This window comes from Vanellus vanellus (assembly GCF_965231255.1).
Source record: "Vanellus vanellus genome assembly, chromosome: 4".
In the NCBI taxonomy this organism is placed as follows: domain Eukaryota; kingdom Metazoa; phylum Chordata; class Aves; order Charadriiformes; family Charadriidae; genus Vanellus; species Vanellus vanellus.
This window is the reverse complement of record NC_138909.1, coordinates 75,400,275-75,425,927: the sequence shown is the minus strand read 5'-3', so window position 1 is coordinate 75,425,927 and position 25,653 is coordinate 75,400,275. Positions and strand designations below refer to the sequence as shown.

Below are 25,653 nucleotides of genomic sequence, written 5' to 3'. Positions count from 1 at the left end.
CCATGTAAAAAGCTGAGGTTCTTTCACAGAGATTGAAAAGAAAATTAAAAAAAAAAAAAAAAAAAGAAACAGGTCGGCAAGGCAGGTGCCTAAACTGTAATGGAAGGATCCTTCTAGTGAAGGATGTTGATAGATCAAAGGAAATGTATGGTGGGTCACATTGAGGAAAGAGTATGCGAAGAATAAAACTTCCAAAAACATTTTTCTCCAAGAAATGCAGAGTTGAATTGGTCGTTTTTTGTCTTCCCCTGCCTCCCCCCCAGCCTTCTCTTTCTTCATTCCCAAGCCCCTCTCAGCATATGGAATGAGATACCTGTCTCTTGGGGTGAAGAGAGAAATGCCTCTGCTATTTTACTTCTTGAGATGCCATAGCACGTCCAGTCTGCGCTAGCAGGAGTGGTTTACCCGTAAAATCTCCTCCTTTAAATCTCTCCTGTTTTCTTACTTTGATCCCTCTAAGGGTCTGTGCTCATAGGCATATTTTTGTACTTTTTTTTGTTTTGTCATTATAGAGCCCAATTCTCTTGCTAAAACTGACACTTATCCTGCATCCACGTTCTCTGGATAGACTGCGCTGCATCTGCTTGGCTGAATTCGTCAGGCAAAGCCTGTCACTGCTGCCGGGAGACTCGCCACCTCCCAGCTCATCTTTGCAGTTTTCGGTCTGTGATCTGTTGTCAGCCCAGTTTTCACGGCCGCCTTTCTCTTATCTTCCGTCCCGTATCTAAACAAGGACCCTGCCCGTCCTTCTCCTGTGAGCGATGAGGAATATGAGCAAATGAATGTGTGAAAGCGTTGATGTGAATAATTCACCGCGTGTTTAATTGCGCTACAGAATACCTTAGGTGGGTATTCGCAAAACTGCCTCACTCTCTGCACAATAAGAAATTTTGCTTGGGCCATTGCTCTACAACTGCTGCCACACATATGGATTATGTTAGTTATTAAGACTACGAACAGGTGTTTTCTTTTCTTACAATCAAGTAAAACTTTTTCAGTGCTTACTGCTGGTCAAGACAGTAATTTTATCATAATCCTTAAACAGTCAAGGCAAAAAGACTTGCGTAGGTCTTAAAGCTACTCAGTGTACATACATTTTGATGATTAATGCCATCGGCTATAAATGTTGAAATTGAGTCCATATGTTAAATATAATTATTCTATTTGGATTCAAGGGTGATGTTAGAACAAATTATGATGCTTACAACACCTAGAAGGGCAATAAATGAAAATTTAGATGTACTTCATTCTTCATCCCTTAAAATCTTCCTTTTTTTATTATTTTAATTTTTTCATTATTTTAATTTTACCTTTTTTTTTTTATTATTATTAAAAGCTATCTGGGAAAATATGCAGATTTGCTGCATTTGGACTTCTGAAAGATATTTTTGAAAACAACATTCTTATTTCCATTTGTCTGGAAATATACTCAGTAAAATACAGCAAATATAATAAACATAGGAAATAATATATTCTGCAAAACATAATAAGAAAGAGTATAAATTCCACTGTATTCTAGTGTGCCTTGATCTTTATTTAATTGTGTGGCTTAGATATTTGCAGTGTTATAAAGTGGGCTTAAAAGAGCTTTAAATGTGTTTTACACAGGGACTTCCTCAACAAAGATGAGGCAAAAATCCAATTCTGGACCTTACAAAGACACATACTGTGTTTAATAGTCTCTGCGTGGAAATCTAAAAAATAATTGTAGACAAAATGACAGGAAGAGACTCCAAAAGCCACCTGTTACACCCTCTGCTGCAGCACAGCTTAAATTGTGTGTCATTCTTGAGACATGTATGTCCAAAAAGTTCTTAAAAATCTTTTTGGATGGTTATTGCACAACCATGAAAAATATTTCTGGTCCAGTTCTTAGAGTCACAATGTTCTACTAATACCCACCCAATTCTCACTTCCTTCGTTTTAAGTTCACTGTTTATTGCTTACTTATCTGTGAGCATCAAGAAAGTGTTTTCATACTTTAAGGTTATTATTGTGTGCCTTCTTTAACATCTCTGCTCCAGTCTGAACAACGCCATCAGGTTTAGCCCTCCCTTGTTGGTCTGTTTCTAAAAATTATTATTTAATGCTTATTTTCATTGCCCATTGTTTCATTTTTGTACTGTTATTGGCATTTTATTGCTTTGCATATCATTGATCTCATAAGCATCTTCCAGCTGCTTACAAATAGCTTATTTGATTATCTATTCCGGTATAGGGCTCATGGTATTTCTGAAAGAGTTCAAGGTAAGTTGATCATTACTGCCTCTGTTTTGCCTTGTAAAAGATGGATACCAATTCTGCCTTTCTGGTTTTCACCTTTACAGTTTGCTCTCATCCATCCTTTATGGGCTTTCATAGACTTTGTGCTCGTGGGCTGTGTAATTGTGAGCCACGCAGCGAAAACTAACGTGGTGCAATAGGAATGGATCAATAGCAAACAGCAATTTGTACCGCGGCCCAAAAGCTGAACTATAGGTATACATATTTATTTACTTTATGATCAGTTTGGTCCCCTAGACCAAACATCCCTGTCGCGCGCGTTGCTCAAAAACAGCCAAAAGAAAGCGATCCTACAAACTCTTGCTTTCAAGTGTGTAGGTTTCCCAGTCTTGCTTCAGCAAGTGCCAGAGCATCCTTTCAGCCATTTAGTGGAGATGACAGGAGCACATGGGTGTTCTCATGGTTTTTATTCAGGGAAGCAAGTCTTATTTTTGTTCTTGTTCACTCACGTCTAACACGTGGTGCCTGCTGCTTCCTGGCTCTAAATTTGGGTATTGGCCAGAGGCTCAGAATGGAAGAAATGGTGTCTAAAATCTTGTGGCAGGGGGAAATGATCAAGTTGGCACCACAGAAGTAATGACTTCCATCCTCTCAGTTGTTCATTTGTATGAGGAGGAGGCAGGGTAAATGAGAGAGGATGTTCAGAGTTTGGACAGATGGAACTGCAAAGTCCTGGGCGTGACTGGCAGTAGGTTCAGGATTTAGAGATGCAAGGGGGCAGAGCTGAACCCCTTGACCGTGATCTGGCACTATGACTGCCATATATTGAATCTTCTATAAGACCAAAGATGTTGATTGGGAAGGAAAGATGAAAAAGGGGATCACTATTAATTTTAAAAAGGGGAAAGAAAAAAAAAAAAAGTCAGGTGGGACAAGCAATTCAGAAAAGCGCTGAAAAGGGATACAGCAGTTGAAGGAAAAAGAATGCAAAATATATTGAACCATAGGAGGTCTTGGTCTAATATAAAGGAACGCCCTTAGCTCGGACCTGAGGGCATCTGTGTAAGCTGATCTGACCCCGAGATCTTTAGCCTTTGAAGTGGCACAAGAAGCAGAAGAACACAGGAGGTCTCTGTGGTTTGAGAGCATTCCGTGGGTGCGTGTGCACTTGCTACTTGCTGTGGGACTCGCTTGTGCTGCAGATCACACATTGATTGGGACCTTTCTGTTCCTTTTAGAGACGGTTGCTGCACTTTGAACAGACCTTCTGATTTAATTTCATCCAAAAGGAATCCCCTTCACATGCAGAAAAACTGCCCCACAGTCTGAGCCACCATGGAGTAAGTGGGGAAACGAGGGATTGCTGCACTCTACTGCTTTGAGCTACGTCACTGTTGTGGACTCATTTCAGCTAATAATTTATGGCTTGCCGATTTTGGGTACCTTGGAATGAAGTTCGTTTTACTCAGCTGGCTTGAAAATACCTAGCTTATACAAGCATTCGTAAACGCATTCATCCTTTCCCTGCAGGATCTTAATCCTTTATCACTTGTGCACCAATTAAAACAGAGACCCAATTTGTGTTGACCTTTTGACTTAAGGGAGTAATTTTAAAAGCGGGAAAAAAAAGCATCAAAAATGTCAATATTCCTCAGTATCTATCAGAAGCCTTTCTTCTCCTATGGGTAAATTGGTTCATTAAGGAGCTACCATTTCACTTTAATTCCTTTTTCACCTTAAGCAAGTCTCCCAGGAAATCTTCTCTAAGAGTTCTTTTACTGAAGTTTGTCTTCTTGAAATACATAGCTTTTAGTTTGAGTTATTTTCCTTCTAATCTAACTTTTGAGAATTCTGTCCTTTTGTGACCAATCCCAACTACATTACCGCTTAATCGTCACATTCTTGGCTGTTTCTTCTCTGTTAATTAGAGGCAAACGTGAAGCAGCCCCTACCCTCATTACGCTTTTCATGAAAACGTTTCGGGAGCTTCCTCTTCAGCCTGTCTCCTGCTGCATTCACAAAGGATGTTAGTCAGTAACCTACGTTATCGCTGAGGTCTGCGCTCTGGTTTACTCTTCACAAATACATCGTCTACTTGACCCTTCTGGTCTGGGAGGGAAATCACGAAGCGGCAATGTTGTTTTAAATTTATAACCATCCTTTGCAGTCGCTTAGTGGCTCTATCTCCCTTTTGGTCTGATCTTCAGAACAAGTGTACTCGTCCATGCTCCCTTACTGCTCTTCTTCAACAAGATGTACTACCTGAATTTGAGTTCTTCCACCTCCTTTTCTCCCTCGGTTGTTATATTATTAGTGTAATTGCAAATGAGCTGCATGAGGTAATAAGCAGATAACTGGTGAGTCTCAAATCTAGTCGGGCTCATGATTCTTGGTGTCAAGGATGTATAGCTGCTTTTTCGCGAGTGCTGGGATGGGTTCTTTCTTTGCTTTTGGGGACTGGACCATTGGCTTCCCTAACCAGCTGCTTCTCTGCAGCATGTCCAGTTCATCCTCCATGTCTGGTACTGCTGCATTCCCTTCTAGCTGGTACACTTCTTCACTGGAGCTCCTCATGCCTGGCATATTATTGCTATCCTTTTTGGAATGTATGGGCTTCTCTGCCTCACCACTTTGCATATCAGTCTTCTACCAGTTTCCTAAAGAACGTTTGCAGGGGTTCTTTCATTCCTGGGTTCCGCTTGTAGAAGCGTGTAGCTCTGTGTTTTCCCGGTTTGAGCACAGAACCCGGATTGAAGAATTCCCCTGCAGGGTTCCTGTGTGGACACAACTGCAGGCAGCCACCTGGTGTCCACCCTGCATCCTCAGAGCTGTAGACAGGGAAAGGTTTGATGGCAGAGATGACCCTGATGCCCTGCTTTTAAAGGGCTGATTTGTGATACTGAACTCTGCTTTCTAAAACTCCTTTTCCAATCGGTCTCTCAAATTGCCCTGTTACAAAAGTCTGCGAGATACTGAACTGTTGATTTGCAAACACATAGCTTTCACTGTCCTTCAGTGATCAGGAGTTTAACAATACTACAGGAACTTTGTGATATGTGAGAACACGCTATCATCCCTCAAAATGATGCAGTAAACTTGTTTTTAAGATTTCTCTTGAAATTACCCCCCTTTTACAAGACTTCTCCCGTTTGCCAACATAACCGATAACTTCTCAAAGTCCTTTGCCATGCTGAGCTATCTGCAAAGAGATTGGGTAAGTCCCTTGATCATTGTGGTTATAACGCTCCTCAGAAAAGTGGAGGTTATGATTTTTAATCCCTTCGGACTGCAGAGAAGGAGCTTGAAGCTATCAGTTAGGAGATGAGTGTTCTATTGAGCAGGCTGTTAGATAAAAGAGGAGTTATTTTCAAGCAACTTTGTGGCATTTCTTACGCTTTCATTTCCTTTGCCCTGATAGCAAGAGATGGATCTCTGCAGCGAACTACTTCGCTCTTAGTCCCGTTTATTTTATTGAGTGTATCAATAGAGCAAAGTGTTGCTTATTGAAAGATGTGTGGTAGCTGTTTTGAAAAACATGCAGTGTTTGTTCTGGAATACTAAGAATGTGTATAAACTTAGATACTATAAAGACTGCATTGTTAGAGAGTCACACTTCTTGAAAACTAAAATTCTGCAACTACCAAGTTTGATACGACACTTTTTCCTCGCATTAAAAGAATCACTTTTGGTTTTGACGGTAATAGGTTCCTTAGACTGTCTTGAAAATTGATTTCCTTAATGCTTGTTGCTACGGTGTGATCAAGGAAGAAGTAAAATAGCTCCTATTCAATGATATTTGTTTTGTTATAAGAAAAGCACACTTTGCTGAATGTAAGTGCCAATCCAGGGAGTTACTGAAGGATGTGCTTGACTGTAGGCACTTCAGTACCTCCGTGGTACGGCTCATGAGCTTATTGCAAGCTAAGCCTTCCTCTGTAACAAACAGAGTCAAACTGTAAGAAAATATTTTGGAAGGTTGTCGTGGTTTAGGCCAAAATCCACTACTGGGGACCTGAGGGACCCCAGACGGGACCGACAGATGCTCCCCTCTACCCCTCTTCAAAGAGAGAGACAGAGGAGGAAAAAGAGACTTATGAGTTTAGAAGGAACTAAACTACTTTAATGAAATATTAATAATAAAATAAAAAGAAATAATGAAATATATACAAAACCGTACCAAGCTCCCAGGATGACAATCACGTCACCGGCTGGCACTGGGGCAGTCCCAGGCTGGACTCGGTGATGGACGGGAACTGGATTCCAGATCTGCATTCAGGATGGGGATCACAGGCAGACAAACAGACAGAGTCCTCCTCAGACGTCGGCCATTGAAGGAAGAGCGCTGACCCTTTGATCCCTCAGCTTTTATACTGAGCATGAGGTAGATGGGATGGAATACCCCGTTGGTCAGTTTGGGGTCACCTGTCCTGTCCGCTCCTCCCCGCAGGTGGGACCCCACTATGCTTTTCGGCTTCCGACCCTCCAACGGGGCAAATACCCAAGTTGGTTGGCCGTGGGGGTTGGAGCAATGAGTATAAGCAGGAGCCTCTCTGCATACCGTGCCTGGGCATCAGCTATGAACATTGGTCTTATCGCTCTGAGAGAGTGAACAGTGTCTGCACAATATGCAGTTAACTTCAGTTGTTAGAAGAGGCCCAGCTAAGAAGCGAAGTTACTGAACAAAATTGGTTCTGTTTTACCTCAAACCAGGACATTAAGTAACCCTGAGATGAGTGATTCCTCAGAAAATTGATAAATTGTATCTTAAAACTTTTTCAGTGGCTTCCCTAGCTATTCTTATTCACCTGTTGTTCCAGAATCCTATTTGCTTGGATTCTGCAATCTAAATTGGGGAATATTTCAAATCTAGGACTCCAGTCTGGAGATGAGAGTCCAACTTGCAAGGTTTATCTTAAAATGGTCCTCAGTCGTTTTTGATGGAGCAGCATGGATTTTCTGGTAATGTTAAAAGTCCTCTTGAGATGAAGAATCTTGGTGTTAAGGGTACTGATGGGAAATGACTTATTTTTTTTTTCCAATACAATTTTAATCATTTATACAAACTGGATTGTTACTGAGAAGAGAGGGATCATTAGAGTAATGTGGTTATGAGAGTCATCAATAGATTCTGGTCTCGGGCTAAGGAAGGAAAAAAACCGTTGGCCCTATCGGATACAGGGTAAGTGCTCTAATGAGCACATCAAGGAGGAGCTATTTTCCAGCCAGTTTGTGGAATCCCATCTTTAGATTAATTTGTTCTGATAACAAGTAAGTGATTCTAAGCATATCATAAATCAGTAACAGAACAATATTGAAAAAAAAAACCCCCCAGATATGCTGGAATAAACAAGTGTGGTATTTTTTCTCTGCTTCGCTACAGTAAGTGTTCAAAAGCTGTGCTTGTTGTGTTTATTTTTTTATTCCACTTAGGGATGTGGATGGACTAAAGGCAGACTAGGAGCATTAAGGTGGAAGACAGCGAACAAGGAAAGACAATGAACTGTGGTTATTTAGTCTAAGCAATAACGAGTCTGAAGGACAGAGGTAAAGCAATTGCGTTACAGCATTGGAGGTTCAGGTTGTGTATTAAGAAAACACTTCTAACCATAAAAATGGTTTAGGCAATACAGTGAATTGTCTAAAGAAGGCAGAGAATCTGCCTGTAAGGAAAAGAACAAGAAAAAACCCAAAGCATTGTGTCAGGAGTAGCTAAGGTACAGCTGATTTTGCAGTAGTGCAAGAGAATAGTATTCTTTTGCAGAATCTCTCAACTAAGCCCATCGCTTAATTCGAAACATGCTATATCACTTTCGAATGGGAATAAAAGCTGCTGGAAGGGTTACTAATGTTTGTTTAGTGCTTTCATTCTTTGCTGCCCCAGTTTTTCCAGTCTAGTAATGCCCAGTCCTGAATTGCTTGGAAACCATGGTAAAAATGTGAGACGAAACTTGAGTTAAATACGTACTAAAGACAGGTGAACGTTTTATCACATCTTTTTTAATGGAGAATAAGGTTGAAATACTTAGGGAAAAAAAAAAATCTTATTTTCTGTAGCACACTCTATTCTTTAGTTATAAACTAAAATATATGGATTTTGAGGAACTGCCTCATAGTGTGAATTTAGTTGTCTTACATGATTATTCTCTCCTTCTGATTAGCTATTTTCTTCCAAAACGGTTTTGAAGTATTTTTAAGTAGGAATCATCACGAGCATATGGCAGAGTTCAGTAGCGCAAGCGTTGGAATTTTGGTTGTGTCAGGCTGGTTGAAAGGGCAGGGTGCAAACACGAAACGGGCCAAACGCATAATCCCACCGACACAACCTATTTTGTGTACGTGACCGAATGAATTGCAAGGCGTTTCCATCCAAATCATGCTTGCACGTCTCAAAATCTGGGTAATGTAGCATTAGTTCAGTGTCAGGACTGCAATACATGGGAAGGGTAGGTCCTAAAAATTATTTGTAGAGACTCCTGGAGAAACAGCAGAGCCTCTTCTCCAGCATTTTAATTAAGCCTTTGGCTTATACAACAAACAGCGGGACTGTACAAATTTCTTAGTGTTTCCTGTAGGTAAATATTTCTTACAGATTTATCAAGACGACTGCTTTGGTATATAGGGTGTTTGTTGTCCTCCAGTATCGGTATGCAATCTGCAGTTTTTCATTGTTCTCTCGGAAGTCGGGCAACTACTTATTTGAAAAATAATATACAAGGGTAACGTGCGATTAAATTTTCTGCGTGACTGAACTACCTTCAAGATGTTGTGTCGAAATTACAACCAAGCCTCAAAAGCAGGGAAGCAGATTAAATAACCTGTGCAATTTATGTAGACTAAATAAACACACTCCCACGCAATAATTTATTATTAGCCTAATTAAAAAATTAGCAGTCTTACCAAAATAGTGTTATTAGTCCAGTTACAGTGGCACTAACATTTATCAACCAAGACTTGCAATTATTCCGGCTTTCTCCCAGTAATGATAGAATTAAAAGCAATACACACAAACTTCTGCTGCACAGTCCTCTCTCTGCTGTGAAGAAATTATCACCTTCTGTGATCGGTTTGACTTCATATATGGAAAGACAGGGGGAAAAGATGATGAGTAAAGGAACAATACCGCTGGGTTTACCGCTTCTCGGTGTTGACCTGCAGATAAGGGACAGACCTTCTGAGCTCATCACCTCATCTCTCTGTGTTTCGTGTTTCCAGCCTGTTTGCCAGTCCTTTGGTAGTTGCTGGTGTCCCGTGACTGGATCTACACAGACCAGAAACCCTTCACTAGCTCATACTTAATGATTTTGCTGGCGATTACAGAGAAGACAATTTACCATTCCCTGACTCTGTTTTATACTTCCATTCCACCTGCATGAAGTATGGTATTGTAAAGAGTGTTCTGTATTTTCTGACTCATTAAATATTGATTGTAAGAGTCTGTATTGGGATAAAAAAAAAATTTTTTTGTTAGTCTGACCACACATTAACAGAATTTTAGTTTAAACAGAACATTGAATAAAATGCTGGGGCAGAGAACATGCATCCAAATAAACAAAAGAATTAGCTTCCTGTCCGAGAGTTTAAGTGATGTTAGGTATGAGACTGGTCATTTCTAGACTATTTGGTCTCCACTTCATATCCTTCTCACCTTAATTTCTGTAAGAATTGCAGGTCTTCAATGGGTCTGGCAGTCCTGTCATTATGGTTTAAATTCCTGAACGTCAGATGTTTGGGGGGAGAAGAATTGCATAGTTAGGTTCTCTATTTCTCCTAATTTATTAATTAGGCTTGTTTTAAGAACATACAAATTATAATTTATTGTAAAAAAAAAATATAAGTGTTGTAGGAAGATTGTACCTTAATCTGGAATAGTTTATGAGAACAGATCACACAGAATTCTGCCTTGAAATTACAGGACACATCTGTGTATGAATCAAAAATAACATAACTACCTAGACCAGGGAATAAAAGCAAACTTTTAAGCATGGAAGATGCATTTGATTGGTCTGGTCTAGATAGGTATATATTTTCTGTTAATATATGCACATACGGACTTTTCTTTTCATTTCAAGATTACGTGTATAATTGAAGAAGCCAGGCCACGCTCCGCACGCTGAAAAAAACGTTCTGAAGGAGAGAATATATTCAGGCTATTCTAATTCCCTTTAGTTTGGATAATAGTCTGACTTTTCTTTCTTTTTTAACAGTTTTACCACTTAAAATCTCACTGTAAGTACTGAATTTCCACAGGTTATTTTTTCCCTTGGTCCGTATCCCTTTAAACATTGCTGCACTGTACTATAGCAATTTCTTCCCCGGCTTTTCCTGGTATCTGCTCTCGCCTATCATTTACACAATGTCAGCTGCTATTTTCGGCAGATGGATGAAGGCAAATGTTTCAATCGGTCCCGATTTTTTTGCCATCTCAATGTGTTTTCCTGGATATCTTTCTATCATTTTACCTTCTTATTTGGCTACCGAAATTCAGTTATCTTTCCTGGTAATCCAGGAAAACGCACTCTGTTTTCATTGCTGATACTACTACAGCGTTCTGTTTATGCAGCATTGCGGCTGCCTGGAGTTCTTCTTTTGATTTTTTGCATCCATAACCATGTCCAAGGATCATTTTTCTCCAGCTGGAATTATGCTCCAACTCTGTTTATGAAACCCAGCTTTTTGTGTGTGTGAACACAATACAAATAATTTCCCTTGTTATCTTCTTCCCAACCTTTCGTGTGTCTCTTCCATTTTATCAACAACGTAGCTGCTCATGTCTTTCATCTTCCGAATCGTCCCTATCCCTATCGCTCTCTCTACATTATCTGCTTTTTTGCGCCATAGTATCAAATTCAGTATCCTTTTTCCGACTTCAGTATAATTGAAAACTGCTTCATTGCTTCAACCACCTTTCTTCTGACATCTTACCCTCTTTTTTTTTTTTTTTTTCCTTTTGCATAGTATCTTCGTACGCTTGCAGATGTTTTCTCTGTGCTCTTTCATAGCACTGCAGTCACATTGTCCAGATGCCTTTTCATGTTTAGCCTCTGCTGTGATGCCTGCGGGGCAACAGGCAGTGAATGCCTATTAAATTACAGGACATTGTATTTAGGCACTTTGTTTAAATACTACTTCCCCCTCACTCCATGTTTTGTTCAGTGTTTCCCTCTTCAGACGGAGCTTTTGGAGACAGAATTGGGGTTTAAATATATACTCAGAAGAGAAAAAAAAAAAAAAAAAAGGGGGGGGGGGCAGAATATTACATCTAACAGGAGAACTTCTAAAAAGTTGGATGTTATTGATAATAATGGATTTCCTGGCACACCGACTGCTTTGTTCCTGCTGTAAGGTGCTGCAACAGATATTTGGTGTGTTTTGTTATTCAGGTAAAACCCCATGCAAAACTGAAATACAAAATGTTACATATTCAAGTTTTAGTCAATTCAGATTAACCAACACTTCAGTTTACTTTTCAGGGTGTTTGTGAATGTAAGTTCAAGTATATGATCCGAAGGAAAAAATTTCAACTAGCAGGGTGCTTTGCTGCCTTCTAACTGCCCACTTTGTGAGATACGTGACACATTATTATTGATCATTATCTGGCAGAACTCCGTTCTCAACTCACTTAATCAGAGTTTTAAATCCTGAACTGCAGTATCACACTCTCCTACTTCTCTCCTGACCAAGGCATTTTGAATTCTGTGATCTTAAGTAGGTATTGTTGGTGTTTTCTGCACTTCTACATCTTCCACGTAGCAGTACTGCCCATAGATTTGCAGCTTTCTGTGATATCGAAGATACGGATTTGAGATAGGTCTCATGCACAGAGGTTTTATTTCATCTAGGCTGAGTGAGTTCCAAGATTTAGTTACTTTCCTTCAGAAGAAATGTTATTTCCCGTTGAAGCAGTCCACAGCTTTGCTTCAAACCTGCCCTTTCTGTAGCTTAAAGGTCTTCCAAGCCGATATTGCGAATCCCGTCCTGGCTCCCCAGGTCTTGTCATGTATGGCAGAGAGAGCTGGCTGTCGTGCGGACTGCTAACCTTGTTCTTGCACACTTCTTGCTTGTCAGCAGTTTGTATAGAATTCCTTATCCACGTGTTCTTTAGAATGCCTTACTGTTTAAATAATTAGGAAAAAAAAAAAAAAAAAGAGAAAAGAAAGCACAACGCAGCGCTTTTCATTATACAGCAATATGTGTGCTACAGGATTAGTTAGGATAAATCGTCGTTTTAGCCAACCTCCTGGCTTGTTGAGAAGTATTTATAGTTCTATCATATGCTTTACTATTTGTAGTTATCGTAAAATATGTTGCTTTAATAGTTTATTTGGCAGAAATGGAATTTACTGTACGAGTAGAATTTTCAGCACATTGTCAAGAAGTAATCTTTTAAAAGATCACTCTTTTAAAGACGGTGCGAATTAACTTCAGACTTTCTCCTATACCATTTATAGGACCATCTGAGAACATTAAACTCTGCCCACTTATATACAAGTCAAAGCTGGAAAAATTTCTGACTGTCAGTATTTGTTGTTTGACTCCCAAAACTTTTTTTATTCTTTTCAATATGCTTTGACTCAAAGTTATGCTCTCTTTATCAGAGATTTGTAGTAAGTGTAGTTTGGGATTTCATTGACTTTAGTGTAATGTTCAAATTCAATACAACTATTCCTAGATTGCTGCACTTGTAAGACAAGCAATAACATTAAAAAAAAAAAAAGGTTTGTTTTCCTATTTTAAGTTTCTAACAGTTGCTTGTTTGAATTTCTGATGTCCATAACTGAAAATTTATATAATCTAAGAATGCTATAAAATACTGATAGTGATGATTTTATTATCTATAATATGTGTAAGGTTAGGTATATTTATGGGTGTAAAGATGAGGGGGTTGTTTTTCCTTAGCGTCGTAGGTAGGGAAAAGAACAAAATAAATGAGGCAGGGTCACTGTTACTTTGTTTTATCTTCTTATATGGGGGGAAAAAGGGAAAATTGTACGTGGAATAACAGTCTGAGAATAATCATAAATATGAAATAGTCATAAAGAGGTAATAAAGTGATGCAAAGGCAAACACTCACCACCTGCCACAAACAGATGCCCCGTCAGCCTCTGAGCAGTGGCCAGAGCAGGGGACGATCCCCCTTCTCCCCTCTCCCGGCTTCTTCCTCTACCTCTGCTTTTTATTGCTGAGAGTAATGTTACAGATATGGAGTATCCCTTTGGCCGGTTCAACCGAGCTGTCTTGGATGTGTCCCCTCCCAACTCCTTCCCCATTCCCCCTCTACTTGCCTTGGGGGGGAAGGGGGGAAAAAAGAGAAGGGCTTGATGCTGTGCAAGCAGAGTTCAGCAATAGCCAAAGCATCGGTGTGTTACGAGAACTGTTTTAGCCCCAAATCCAAAATATAGCACCGTACGGGCTGCTATGAAAAAAAAAAACCCTGACTTCATCCCAGCCAGTCCCAGTACGTGAATTTATCATTTACCTATTGGGATAAAGTACTGGAATAGTTCATTCAAGTGGGTTTTTTTTTGCACTTGAATAAAATCAAATCACCCTAAAATGATAATCTGAGTATTTATTTTCTGGAAAGCGGAAAGTAATTGAGGCAGTTTATTTGGAAGATTAGCAGAAGGAATGCTTAAAATGAATTATACTAATAATATTACATCAAAATCGTACCTGCAGGAAGATCTAAGTATGTTTTTAGATAAAGTTCTTCTGTAGTTCTTTTTTTAAGTTCTTTAATATTAATTTCCATCTTTCGGGGGGGGGGCAGAAGTTAAACTGATCTTCATGATTATAAGTGCGTTAAAAGAGCCAAGAAGACTGGACCTTCCTCTGTTTCATCTTTTCAATCCTAATAACTCTTTGACCAAGTTATGTTACTTCTGAAAACCCTTGAATTTTCCTCTGTAACAGCATAGTTCTAACTCAATGAAACGAAACTCTTCTTATTCCAACCCGTCTTTAAACCAGATGGGGAATTATTGATGAAGAAAACGTACTGGGCAGTGATTCTTTGAATGCGGAGAACCTCATTAAGCACATTATAGTGCACATCTTACAATTTTCTTTATTTTACTATTCAGTCTTATTTCATATCAGTCATTTCACACTTCAGGAAGTTACTTTCTGGAAGATTGCCGCCTTTATCGAGCAATTAAGGTCACAGTCCCCCTGTTTCAGCTTTATATCTTATAACACCATTTGTGCCTTATGCTCCAGAATGTACTGTCTGTCTTCTCGTATTGAATAATGTAATTTTACCGAAACTGGAGTGCTCCCACCTGTCCGCACTCTGCCTGCGTTCAGCCTGTTGGTCTCTGGCAGGTGGGTAGCTCACCGCAGAAGAACGGAAGAACGAGGGCTTAGAAGCATCACCCAGAAAAGGGGAAGCCCTTATGGACGTAGTAGGGTCTATTGTTAATTTATTTCTGAGGCTCTGGCCGTTTAAACTTGCTGTTCAACTTGGCTTCCCACTGCTGAAAATAAACAAAGAAGATGTGATAGGTACCAAAGATTAATGAACAAATTAATTTCTGTGCTTCAGTTGCCTTTCAGTAACATAAGAACAGTGTCACATAAGAACATATATCACAGATGTAAAGCCACCGAAAGTATTTTGTAAATTAATTAATAGTTGTGAAGAAATGTGTAACTTCAGTAATAAACACTACTGCGAAAAAAAGCCAAGAGGCAAACTGACAATGCTGTCTTCAAAGCAGGGTTTTAATGGAGCACAATAAATGCAGAGCAAATAAATTAATGAGGCAAAAGCAAAAGAGTGAGTAGATGCTGATTAAGAGTAGTGTCGACCTTGTGTGGAATTAGCTGGGATTCAGGAAGGTAAATGCTACGTATAATTATGGACTTTGTCATACACAAGCAAGATGGAACAGAGGGAATTTGCCTAGGGAACCTTAATTTCAGCGTTTCCAGTTTTCTGGAAGTTTGACTTCGTATTTTTTGACATTTCCCCCCTCCCTCCCCCCCCCCCCCCCCCCCCCCCCCCCAATTTTATTGTGAATGTTATTTTGTGCCTGGCAGTTACAAACATTCCACAGAAGGAGGTAAAACAACATATTGAATTTGCCTTTTCAGTTAGAAAATGTGTTTGTATCCAAATCAATAAGTCGGTACCTAATTCTCGTTGAGTATTTATTCAGAGCCAAAATATAGCATGGTGGTTGTCTTTTCTCAGGTTATTCTTTCGCATTATGATTTTATATGCTTTTACTATAGCATATATAGAAAAATGGGATTGCTGAAATTTAGAATCAATGGGTATTAATGCAGTTTGCACATTCGAAAGCAAAGTCTAATTTCTTTATCTTACTTCTCAAAAATAGACACCACTGTCTCATATTGTACTCTTTGTTAGCAAGCCTACAAAAGCCTGAGCTTTTATATGAGAAATGATTTGTATAGACATACCTTGATTTAAGACAAATATCTTAAAATATAGCATCACATCTTGAAGAAGCATTATCTGATAACTCAGCTGTTATAGTGTACTTGGTTTTGGCTGGGATAGAGTTAATTTTCTTCATAGGAGCTGGTGTGGGGCTGTGTTTTGGATTTGTGCTGGAAACAATGTTGATAACACAGGGATGTTGTAGTTATTACTGAGCAGTGCTTAAAGAGACTCAAGGTCTTTTCTGCTCTTCACACCGCCCCACCAGCGAGCAGGCTGGGGGTGGACAAGAAGTTGGGGTGACACAGCCGGGACAGCTGACCCCAACTGACCAAAGGGATATTCCATGCCGTATGATGTCACGCTCAGCAATAAAAGCTGAGGGAAGAAGAAGGAAGGGGGGCAATGTTTGGAGTGGTGGCATTTGTCTTCTCCAGTAACCATTAGGTGTGGTGGAGCCCTGATTTCCTGGAGATGGCTGAACTGCCTGCTGGTGGGAATCGGTGACTGAATTCCTTGTTCTGCTTGGCTTGCGTACACAGCTTTTGCTTTACTTCCTCAACTGTCTTTATCTCAATCCATGAGTTTTCTCACTCTTACCGTTCCTATTCTCTCCTCTGTCCCACTGGGAGGGGGGGAGCGAGTGGCTGTGTGGAGCTTAGCTGCCGGCCGGGGTGAGACCATGACACATAGTTTGAATACAAATAGCGCTTCTTCTAACATAAAGGCAGTTCTTGTCTTTATGTAATTGGTTACAAGTTTTGCTGAGCGTTATATGGACTCTTACAAAGTCGTAAATTTCTCTTGGTGTTTTATTACTTTAATAAGTATATTCTATATTATAGATAACCTTGGCAGTAGCTTTTGTTATTCCATGTTTTCTCTGATTTGGAAAGAAGTTATATTTGTTTTCTGACTCTGGTAGTGTCTGGTTTTGTAGTCATCGGCATCTAGGCTTCTAGTCCTATGACTGACATGTGAAGGCATGATTCCCAACAGGATGTTCTTTGCAAATCTGTCGTCGTGTGGAAAGCTATCTGTCACTATATCCTTGTTGTGTCTGTGAAATTATAGCAGCTGAATCGAGTTGTAGAAAATGTAATTCTTTTTGTTGTCTTAAAGAATTACCATTTTCGTAGTCTAGCTTCAGACGTGGATGCGGAGGTGTCAATCAAATACCTGCTATACTGGCATCATTTTTTGTTTTAGAAAGGGAATCGCTGTAGTGGTATTGTGGCTGTGCTGTCTTTGGATAAGTATAGTGTTTAATTCGGTGTCCTCTTCCATTCCACCTCTAGCTATAGCAGCTGGGGAGAGCGTTATCTAGCTGTTTATGGCTGCTCGGCAATCGGGGTTGCTTGTTTCGCAGTTCAGCCAACAGAGCAGAAATGCAAGTTCTCACTGTTCTGCTACTTCAAAACGTTTAATCAGCAGCTGGGTTAAATTTGCTAATTCTGCACGTAAGTGGATCAAGTTGAATTCCACTGGCTGTACAGTGAAAATTATCTTCTGTCAGGAATATAGTAACAAGCATCCAGGGGTAAAAAGTCTTGACTTTTCTATCAGTGTGCAAAATGATCCTATCTCTTAAGTATCGAGCAGCTTTCATTGTTTTTCCTATTAGAATACGGCTGAAGCCTTATTACGCCGCTTTTCTATGCTTATATTTTCTTGAACATTGAAACATTTGGTTTGCTTGTTTCATCCAGATTTTTACTATGCCCCCTTTCCCATTCCCATTCAGGTAAATTAAAACAAACAAACAAAAATAACCCTCAGCATTTTTGAAGTTCTTCTTTTCACCAGCAACATGCTCTTAGTAGTAATGAGCAACTACTTACTAATAAAAAAAAAAGTTTTTCTATCTTCCTAGAGGATATTTTCCTATGTATTTAATTGTCGGAAAAAGCAAAAAGAGTTGACTCAAGACACGCAGCAATGATATAATATTTTTTTCTAATATTTCATTACATAAAAATAATACATTTCTTTACCAAATGTTTTATATGTTTTTAGAGATAGTTAACTAATTGGTTTACTTAGTAGTTGTAATTCAATATCTAACTTCACCTCTACAGTAAAAGAATACTTGTGGTCTACGTTTCTACCCTTGAATTTGGTGCAGCCAAGGACTAATGTATGCAATTCAGCATCAGGCTGTACAGGTAAATACCTCAATCCTAGGTGAAGTTTGCCTATAAATTCCTTCATCTAGCTCCTGCCCAGGATCATCAGGAGAGCTGAGAACAGCGGGACAGCACTCCTTATTTTTAGGTGTTAGGCCAGCTACTGTGTTCTTTTTAGTTTGTTCTGGATAAGGTTATTTCCTAAAGTGAATATATATATATTATTGATTGTAGGATGGAATGGGAAATTTGAGAGTCACTAAAAAAGGAATACGACTTGAAGGAATATCTGAATTTCTACTTCCACTATACGTGAAAGAAATCCATTCCCGAAAGGTAGGTGCTTTTAATCTTTTTTTTTTCTTAATTTACGGCTAATATAAATGAATCTCTTCAGTCTCAAACTACAAAGTTTAATTCTTACACCTCCTAAATTAGCAATCAGAAGAGGTTTGCTTTGAGAATACCTTAACAGTGAAAGCTTCCTTCATGTCATTTTTTTTTTCTGAAACCTTGTTTGCCTCTTAAAAGAAATGACTTATCTTAAAGAATGGAGATTCAAAGCATGTATATTTTATACTTCAAATGACCTCAGAGCTGGGAATGGAACGTTTGACTCTTCATTTAGTGCGGACTCCAGAAAAACAAGATTGGTGACATGTGTAGAATGTAGTGAAATAAGAAATAGTTTGGTATATCCTTAAGTTCTTTCTGGTAGTAGTTAGTGTGATATCTTCTGCTTTCTTTCTTTCTTTCTTTTTTTTTTTTCTTTCTTTTCTCATTAGGTACAGGCAATCTTGCTAAACTGCATAATGACTCCAGGATTTAATTTTTCAAAGCAAACCATTTTAAATGTTGCTTAAATGTAATTGTTTTATCATATAGCAGCAGGTTGTTACAGAGGAAAAATGAAAATCAAGATTCTGTATTTAGAAATTCAGTATAGCTCATTTTAACTCATTTGTTTTGATTCAGTCATGCAGTTTATATTAACATTGTCAATGAGTTAAAAAAAATGTTTTGACGTACTGGAAATCTCAAGTTCTTTTTATCATGCAAGCAGTGACCTATGATGAGAGAATAATGTCACAATGGTTTTCAGTCAATCATCTGCGAAGAATTTTAATATGCATGCTGCATATTGACAGGAACAAAAAGTATGTTTACCCTAAATGACTTTGTGGAAAATTCTATCTTTTTAAATCTGTCTTCTATGCGTATAAAAAAGTCTCAAGTACATTCATAAATGAGATCATGACAGTCTCCCATTTCTCTTAATTAGTCCACTTTTATGTTAATAGATGTGTGAGGTGGTCTCTTTGTCCTCTCTCTGTAAAACTGAGAGATTTCAATGTTTAACAGAGGAGCAACATTGTCCCAGCTAATGAACAATTCTGTAATATTTAAGTAACAGTACATTCCCCAACAATGTTGAATTTTGATCACTTTATTGAATAGATGTTCTTTTAGTTTTCAACTCACCATACATACAATTTGTTACAAAAACTTGTTCGTAATGTTTCCAATGTACCTAAAAATATTAATAACTAAGATAAATCTATAATTAAAAATTTGGTGATGAATTAGTTCTAAATAAATGCGAATATCATAGCTTTGATATCGATCAGAATTTGAGGGGGAAGGGTGGTGGAACAACAGAATAGTTAATGCGTAAGTATATAAATAACCATTTAAATACCAAACACTGCTACCACGAGTAAATCAATAAGACCAGATTCTGCCTTCTAAAATTGGAAAGGCATCTGCAAAATGGAAGTTTGGCAGTGTTTTTTTTTCCTATACCACCTTGACATGGAAGGGTGTGATCATCTCTAAAGTAATTTCGGTAATCTTCTAATATTTTCTTTACAATTATGAAACTCTAGAGTTCATTAAATTAACTAGAATACTGTCTTTTCCCTGGACCTAAATAGAAAAAATATTTTAAGGGTTCTGTTAGACCTTAATATCTAGTACAACAAATCTTTTTAAAATCACGCCTAAATCATGAACCTCTTTAGTAAGAATATTCTAATATTTAGACTTTCTGAAATTGGTGTAAAATTTCCAGGCTGTATAATCTTTCGGGGACCATGCTTTTTTCCTTAGCGGCTGCAGAACGTTAGTCATAGCTCGTGCATTTTTCCCAGTTCCTTTCTGCAGGGGGATGGTGTCTTTTATTGTTCCATGTCCTGTTCCTGCATGCGAGAGTTGTGATTTGGGATATTTGCCTGCAACGGGCTTTGCATTTGTAGAACATTGGTTCTGTTAAAGTAAACAGGGAAACTTTTGTTTCAAGTGAGAGTAATGAGACACTCAAGTAGGGCCCTAATTTCACTCAGAGCTGTAACAAATCTGAGGAAAAAATGCACAGAAGTGTAAATACTGTAAAGGACCACGATGCAAAATGTACCAGTAGCCTAACGCAATGTCACGCTAGTCCCGTGAGGCTCATGGAAAACTCTTAGGCCTGTCAGTACGTGTCTTCAAACCAGCAGAAGGAGAGAGATAGGGTTGATCATTAGCTGGACAAAGCATTTAAACGATAAGATTTTTTTTGTGTTGCAGGTCTACTTATATCTATTAATGTTAAAATACTGGTTACCTAGCTAAAAAAGCGGTACGTACATAGACTTAGTTTTCCTCCTGCAGTGCTTGTGACCTAGGTGTACGTAGGGAGTCATAAACTCATTTGAAGCCAATGTCTTTGCAGTCTTTTACATGCGTATGTTGCTTATTTATTTTCTGAAAGGAGAGTTTGCTCTTTAAGCAAATCTAATCATTCCTTCCTAAAAGAACGCATACATTAAAGGGACACTGTGTGATTAACTCTTGAGATGACTTGTAACGTATTCAATAATAACTTTGCGGAACGGGCGTTTTTCCTCCGCACTGGTGACATGGTCCGTAGGGCGGCCCCTGGGGAACCTCCACGTAGGGATCCAGCCCCGCAGGTCAAGGCGACGCGGCTTTCCCCTTACTCGCCTCAAAGCGGAGTGAGGTGGGCAGACCGATGCTATTAGCAGCAAGGCTACAGCAGGAGGTGTGCTAGGTTATGGCGAAGAGGCACGAATGGAGTTCTTACGCGCGCACCGGAGCTATCTTTTAGTTAGATCTGGAGCGGATAAAACGGGTTTGTCGATAGCACAGGGTTCACCTCTGATTCTGATGGTGAACTACTTCTGATAAGAGTCCACGGCGGTCTGTTGAGTAGCTGAACTGAGCTCTACACTGCTGCAATCTAAATGTGAAGGGTGGCTAGGGTAAAGTTCACGTGTGCTTACGGATGCTGAAATCACCACTTTTGCCTGCAGCATACCTGGGTCCCCAAATAAGATCATTTATGCAGGGTTAAGTACAGACCTTAAACTGCCTTTGTCATAAGAATTGTATTGAACTTTGTATATAGGTTGAAAAATTGCCTTTTATCTTGTGATTGCTTCATTAACCCCCCGAGTATTAAAAGTAAATGCTAAAATGCTTTGAGTTAAGTCAGTTGGGGAAGAAATATATGTGAATTCTTGAAAACAAACTAAAACTTCTAGCAATATTTTCTCCTGCCGGTATACAATTTTCTATCAAAAAGTAGTAATGAAAAATCCAGATCTTGGGTAAACTGAATATTCATTCCTGCTTTGGCTGTAGAAGTTATGAAAATGGGAAGGCTGCTCAGAGGGTTCCGTTTCCCTAACCTTGCTCCTCTTGCTTTGTCCTTTCTACTCTGGTCAGTTAGCGGTGTCGGCAGAACCACAGGTCCTTAAACAAAATCTCACGTTTACACAAAAAAGATAACTCTATTTTCATCAAATGACTTAACTGCATGTCAGAACTCAAACTGATAGATCAGAACCTGAGCAGATAAGGGCTTCTCTCTCCAATAGGGTCATAAAGAAGCAGTGTAGGAGATGACATCAAAAGCATTTCTGAAGTTGAGGAAAGACATCTAGGGCTCTTGGACATTGAGCCAGTCTTCTTATTATACAAGACCACTGAATCAGGCGCTGCTTGTCCTTACTAAACCTGTTCTCATTTTTTCCCAATTGCTTTCTTTTCCTCCATCCGTTTTGAAGTGATTTTCAGGGGGATTTCCTCCATAATCTTCCTAGGAACTGCAATGAGACTGATTGAGCTGTAGTTTCCAAAGTCTTGCCTTCTTGCAAGATGTTTGTAATCTCTTGTGAGTTCCTTCAAGTATGCCATATTATCGATATTTGGGGTTGGGGAGGAGAAACATGTTCCCCTACTCTCCCCTGAAACATATTCTTCTAAAAATTCAAGGCCAAGTTGTTTGCTGTATCCGCTCTCTTTTCTGCTTTGTAAGATACCCCATTGCCGTTCAGTAAAACTCGTTTGCGAGTCCTGCAGTCATACCACGACTGTAGTATATGGGTATCAGAGAAACTCTAATTGGGAGACGTCATTACTCAGCTTTTTTGTACTGTCAAAAAAAAAAAAAATCACAAAGGCACTTAAGAATCTGCCACCTTTATTGCTCATTGTGAAGTGCAACGCTTGTTTCTGCAGCTGCGTGTCACAATCCTCTCAGATAAAATCCGAAATGCTCCCTGGTTCATTTTTCTGATACCTACTCTTCAGCCTTGCCCTTGGCATCACTCACCTGTCACTGTGAATAAAGTCATTATTATGGCATAAAGGACTCCTTAAGTCATTTTGGCTCTCAACATGATGTAGTTCCAATGTACTGAAAGCCCAGTGTCAGTTTATTGGCTATGAACAAGATATAAGGTTTTCTTAATCACAAGTTTTGCCAAGGGACAAGTCACTCTCATATTTGTTGGTGGTCTCTGTAGGGACTGCCACTCTGAAATTGAGTTGGCTGTTCTCGCTCTTCGCTGACAGCTGATAAGAACTTTCATGATTCATGATTTTGTCCTTGATTTGCTATACTTCACTGAAACCTGTCTGGGGGTCATCCAATTGTACAACTCTATCTTTTGAACACATCATTTTTTCATGTCAACCTGTGCTCTTATTATTACTGTGACTTGTTGTTCAGTCAAGGAGGTTCTCTGCTTGTTATACTGAAAATTCTGAGTTAATATTATCCAAGCTTTTTACTTTGGTTGGCTACAGCTCATGAATAAAGTCATGAGTGCCCTATATCCACTCAATTTTGTACCAGCCTGAGGAACTGAGTTTGGTTTGGGAACACTTCTTCAGAGGATGTGGTAAAGTTAACGAAGTAGAGACTTTTTCGGGGGGGGGTTGGGGGGGGTGGGGTGGGGTGGTGGTGGTATCAATTGCATTTTCAGTTTTCCAAGTACTTACTTCATGTAATACATCTGTGTTCCACTGGGGCAAATTTCAATGAAACCATGTGATATTTCAATTTGATCATCATCATGTCATTCAAAGTGAATTTGGTTTGAGCTGCTTTAACTGTATGGGCGTCTTAAGCTGAGGAATGACTTTTTTTTTTTCCCTGAGCAACTTTAAAGTAATGTATTTGCAGTTTACAGAGGCTAAGCAACTGCCTAAAGAAATGCAGAAATATTTCTGTAGAAAATCTGATCCAAAGCAGGAATGGAAAAGCAGATGACTTGTAAGAGACTCGAAAAGGAGAAAAATCTGTGTCTTCCTTTATCTCTTCGTGCAGGAATTCACTTATGTTTCTTCATGAAGAACAACATTTATCTTTTGCATCGCATTTTATAAAGTTAAGGTAGACCTTACTTTTTGCTCCTCTGGAGAAACCTATTATCTGTAGCACAGATAAAAATGAGGGGAAAAAAATGGAGTTGTTGGGGGACAACAATATTCATGTAAGCCATTAAGTACAAAGTACGTAAAGTAATTTTGTCTCCCCAAAATTGGGCTAGTCTGTTAGCCTTGGTTTGAGGGTTGCTGAGATCATTTGAAACATATTTCTTACAAGTCAAGCTGTGCAGTGCCCTCACTTGTAGGCCTTTGGTAAGAAAAGAAAAATTGTCCAAAAAACCAATGTAAACAGTGTGTTTGTTAAGTTAGCAGATCTACTTCATATCCACTCGATGTAATAACAACAAAGATTATTCACGTAATGAAATTATACAACTATATATTGGCCAATGGAATCCTGGGCTGCATAGGGAAGAGTGTGGCCAGTAGGTCGAAGGAGGTCATTCTCCCCCTCTACTCAGCACTGGTGAGGCCACAACTGGAATACTGTGTCCAGTTTTGGGCTCCCCAGTTCAAGAGGGACAGGGAACTGCTGGAGCGAGTCCAGCGAAGGGCAACTAAGATGATTAAGGGCTTGGAGCATCTGCCTTATGAGGAAAGGCTGAGAGAGCTGGGACTCTTTAGCCTGGAGAAGAGAAGGCTGAGGGGAGACCTTATTATGGCATACAAGTATCTGAAGGGTGGGTTGAAGGAGGATGGAGCCAGGCTCTTGTCCTGTCACTGGGAACCATTGAAGAGGGGCAATGGGCACAAGTTAGAACACAGGAAGTTCCGTTCAAATACACGGAAACACTTCTTTACGGTTCAGGCGCCAGAGCACTGGCACAGGCTGCCCAGGGAGGCTGTGGAGTCCCCTTCTCTGGAGATTTTCAAGATCCGCCTGGATGCAGTCCTGAGTAATGTGCTCTGGGCAATCCTGCTTTGGCAGGGGAGTTGGGCTAGATGGTCTCTAGAGGTCCCTTCCAACTCTGAAAACTCCGTGATTCCGTGAACTAATGCTGTTGGGAGTTGTCAGCATGGATTTCTGAAGGGGAGATCACGCCTGACCAACCTGACGGCCTTCTACAACAAAATGCCTAGCTTGGTGGATGAGGACAGCTAATACTGTTACCCTTGCCTTTGGCAAGGCTTTTAACCCAGTCTCCCATCGTAACTCCTTAGACAAAATGATGATGTGCATCCTAAAAGGGACAGTGTGGCGGGCTGAAAACTGGCTAAACTGCTGGGCTGAAAGGGTTGTGACCAGTGGCGCGAAGCTCAGCTGGAGGCCAGTTACCAGTGGTGTACTCATGGGGTCAGCACTGAGGCCAACGTTGTTCTTCCTTAATGACGTGGACCTGCACAGTGCACCCTTAGCAAGTTTGCACGTGATACAAAAATAGGAGGAGGGGTGTACAAACAAGTCGCTTCTAGAAGCAAAAAAGAGCAAGAAAAATAATGAAAGCATTCCTGGTTTAACTGTTCAGAGTTTTAATCGCTTCCAACTCAGTAATAATAGGACTCTTTTTTTTCTTTTCCTGTTTCATATCAGATGAATCTCAAAATTATCAGGGGTAATAATCAAATCAGAACTTCAAAGATAACACTTTGAAAAGAAAGATTCTCAAGGTATTCATTCTGAAACAGAAATTGGTATCCTAAAGTTTGAACGTGTAGTTTCCAGAAGTGCAAGCTGACTTACGAAAGAGATATGGAAAAAATAATTTCTTACCTTGAAATGAAACGGAATGATTACAGTCCACTTTTGTTTGGTCAGCTTTGTTTTCAGTATACTTTGTGTCTTGTATGATGTTTCTCACTTTAAAAAACATTTGTAAGCAAATTATACAAAGCAGGTAAACCATTAATAATCTGCAAAAATAAATACGAATGCAAATACAATCAAACCCCAAATCTGCTTGTTACGTTAAAGGAAATGTGATCGGTCAAATAGAAGTTCTGAAGCAATTTTCATTTTAAGGACATCTGTGGTTATAGAAGTTATAGAAGCTTAATTCCAGAGTTTGATGAGACAGTGTAGAAAAAATAATTCTACCTGTTTATCTAATTTATCAGACCTGTATTGTATTTGCTTTTTTTGTTGTTTTGTTTTTTTTTTCCCTATTATTTTTGTCAGCATTTCTGTATTCTGTCAGGAAGAATAAAATTCTAAGCAAGGAAAGAAAATTGCATTCTAATTGTTCAGAAATACCATATTTTTTGGGACACTGCACACAA

At 39.3% G+C, this 25,653-nt stretch overlaps 1 protein-coding gene across 1 annotated transcript in view; it reads left to right on the top strand.

Moving 5' to 3' along the window:
* SGCZ (sarcoglycan zeta) overlaps positions 1-25,653 on the top strand; it is a gene marked incomplete at both ends in the record, with an annotated part of 532,526 nt that overhangs the window by 361,996 nt on the left and 144,877 nt on the right. Inside the window, 3 exon segments of the mRNA XM_082483107.1 lie at positions 3,462-3,491; positions 3,495-3,563; positions 17,992-18,093. Of these exon segments, the coding sequence (XP_082339233.1) occupies positions 3,462-3,491; positions 3,495-3,563; positions 17,992-18,093 (201 nt within the window).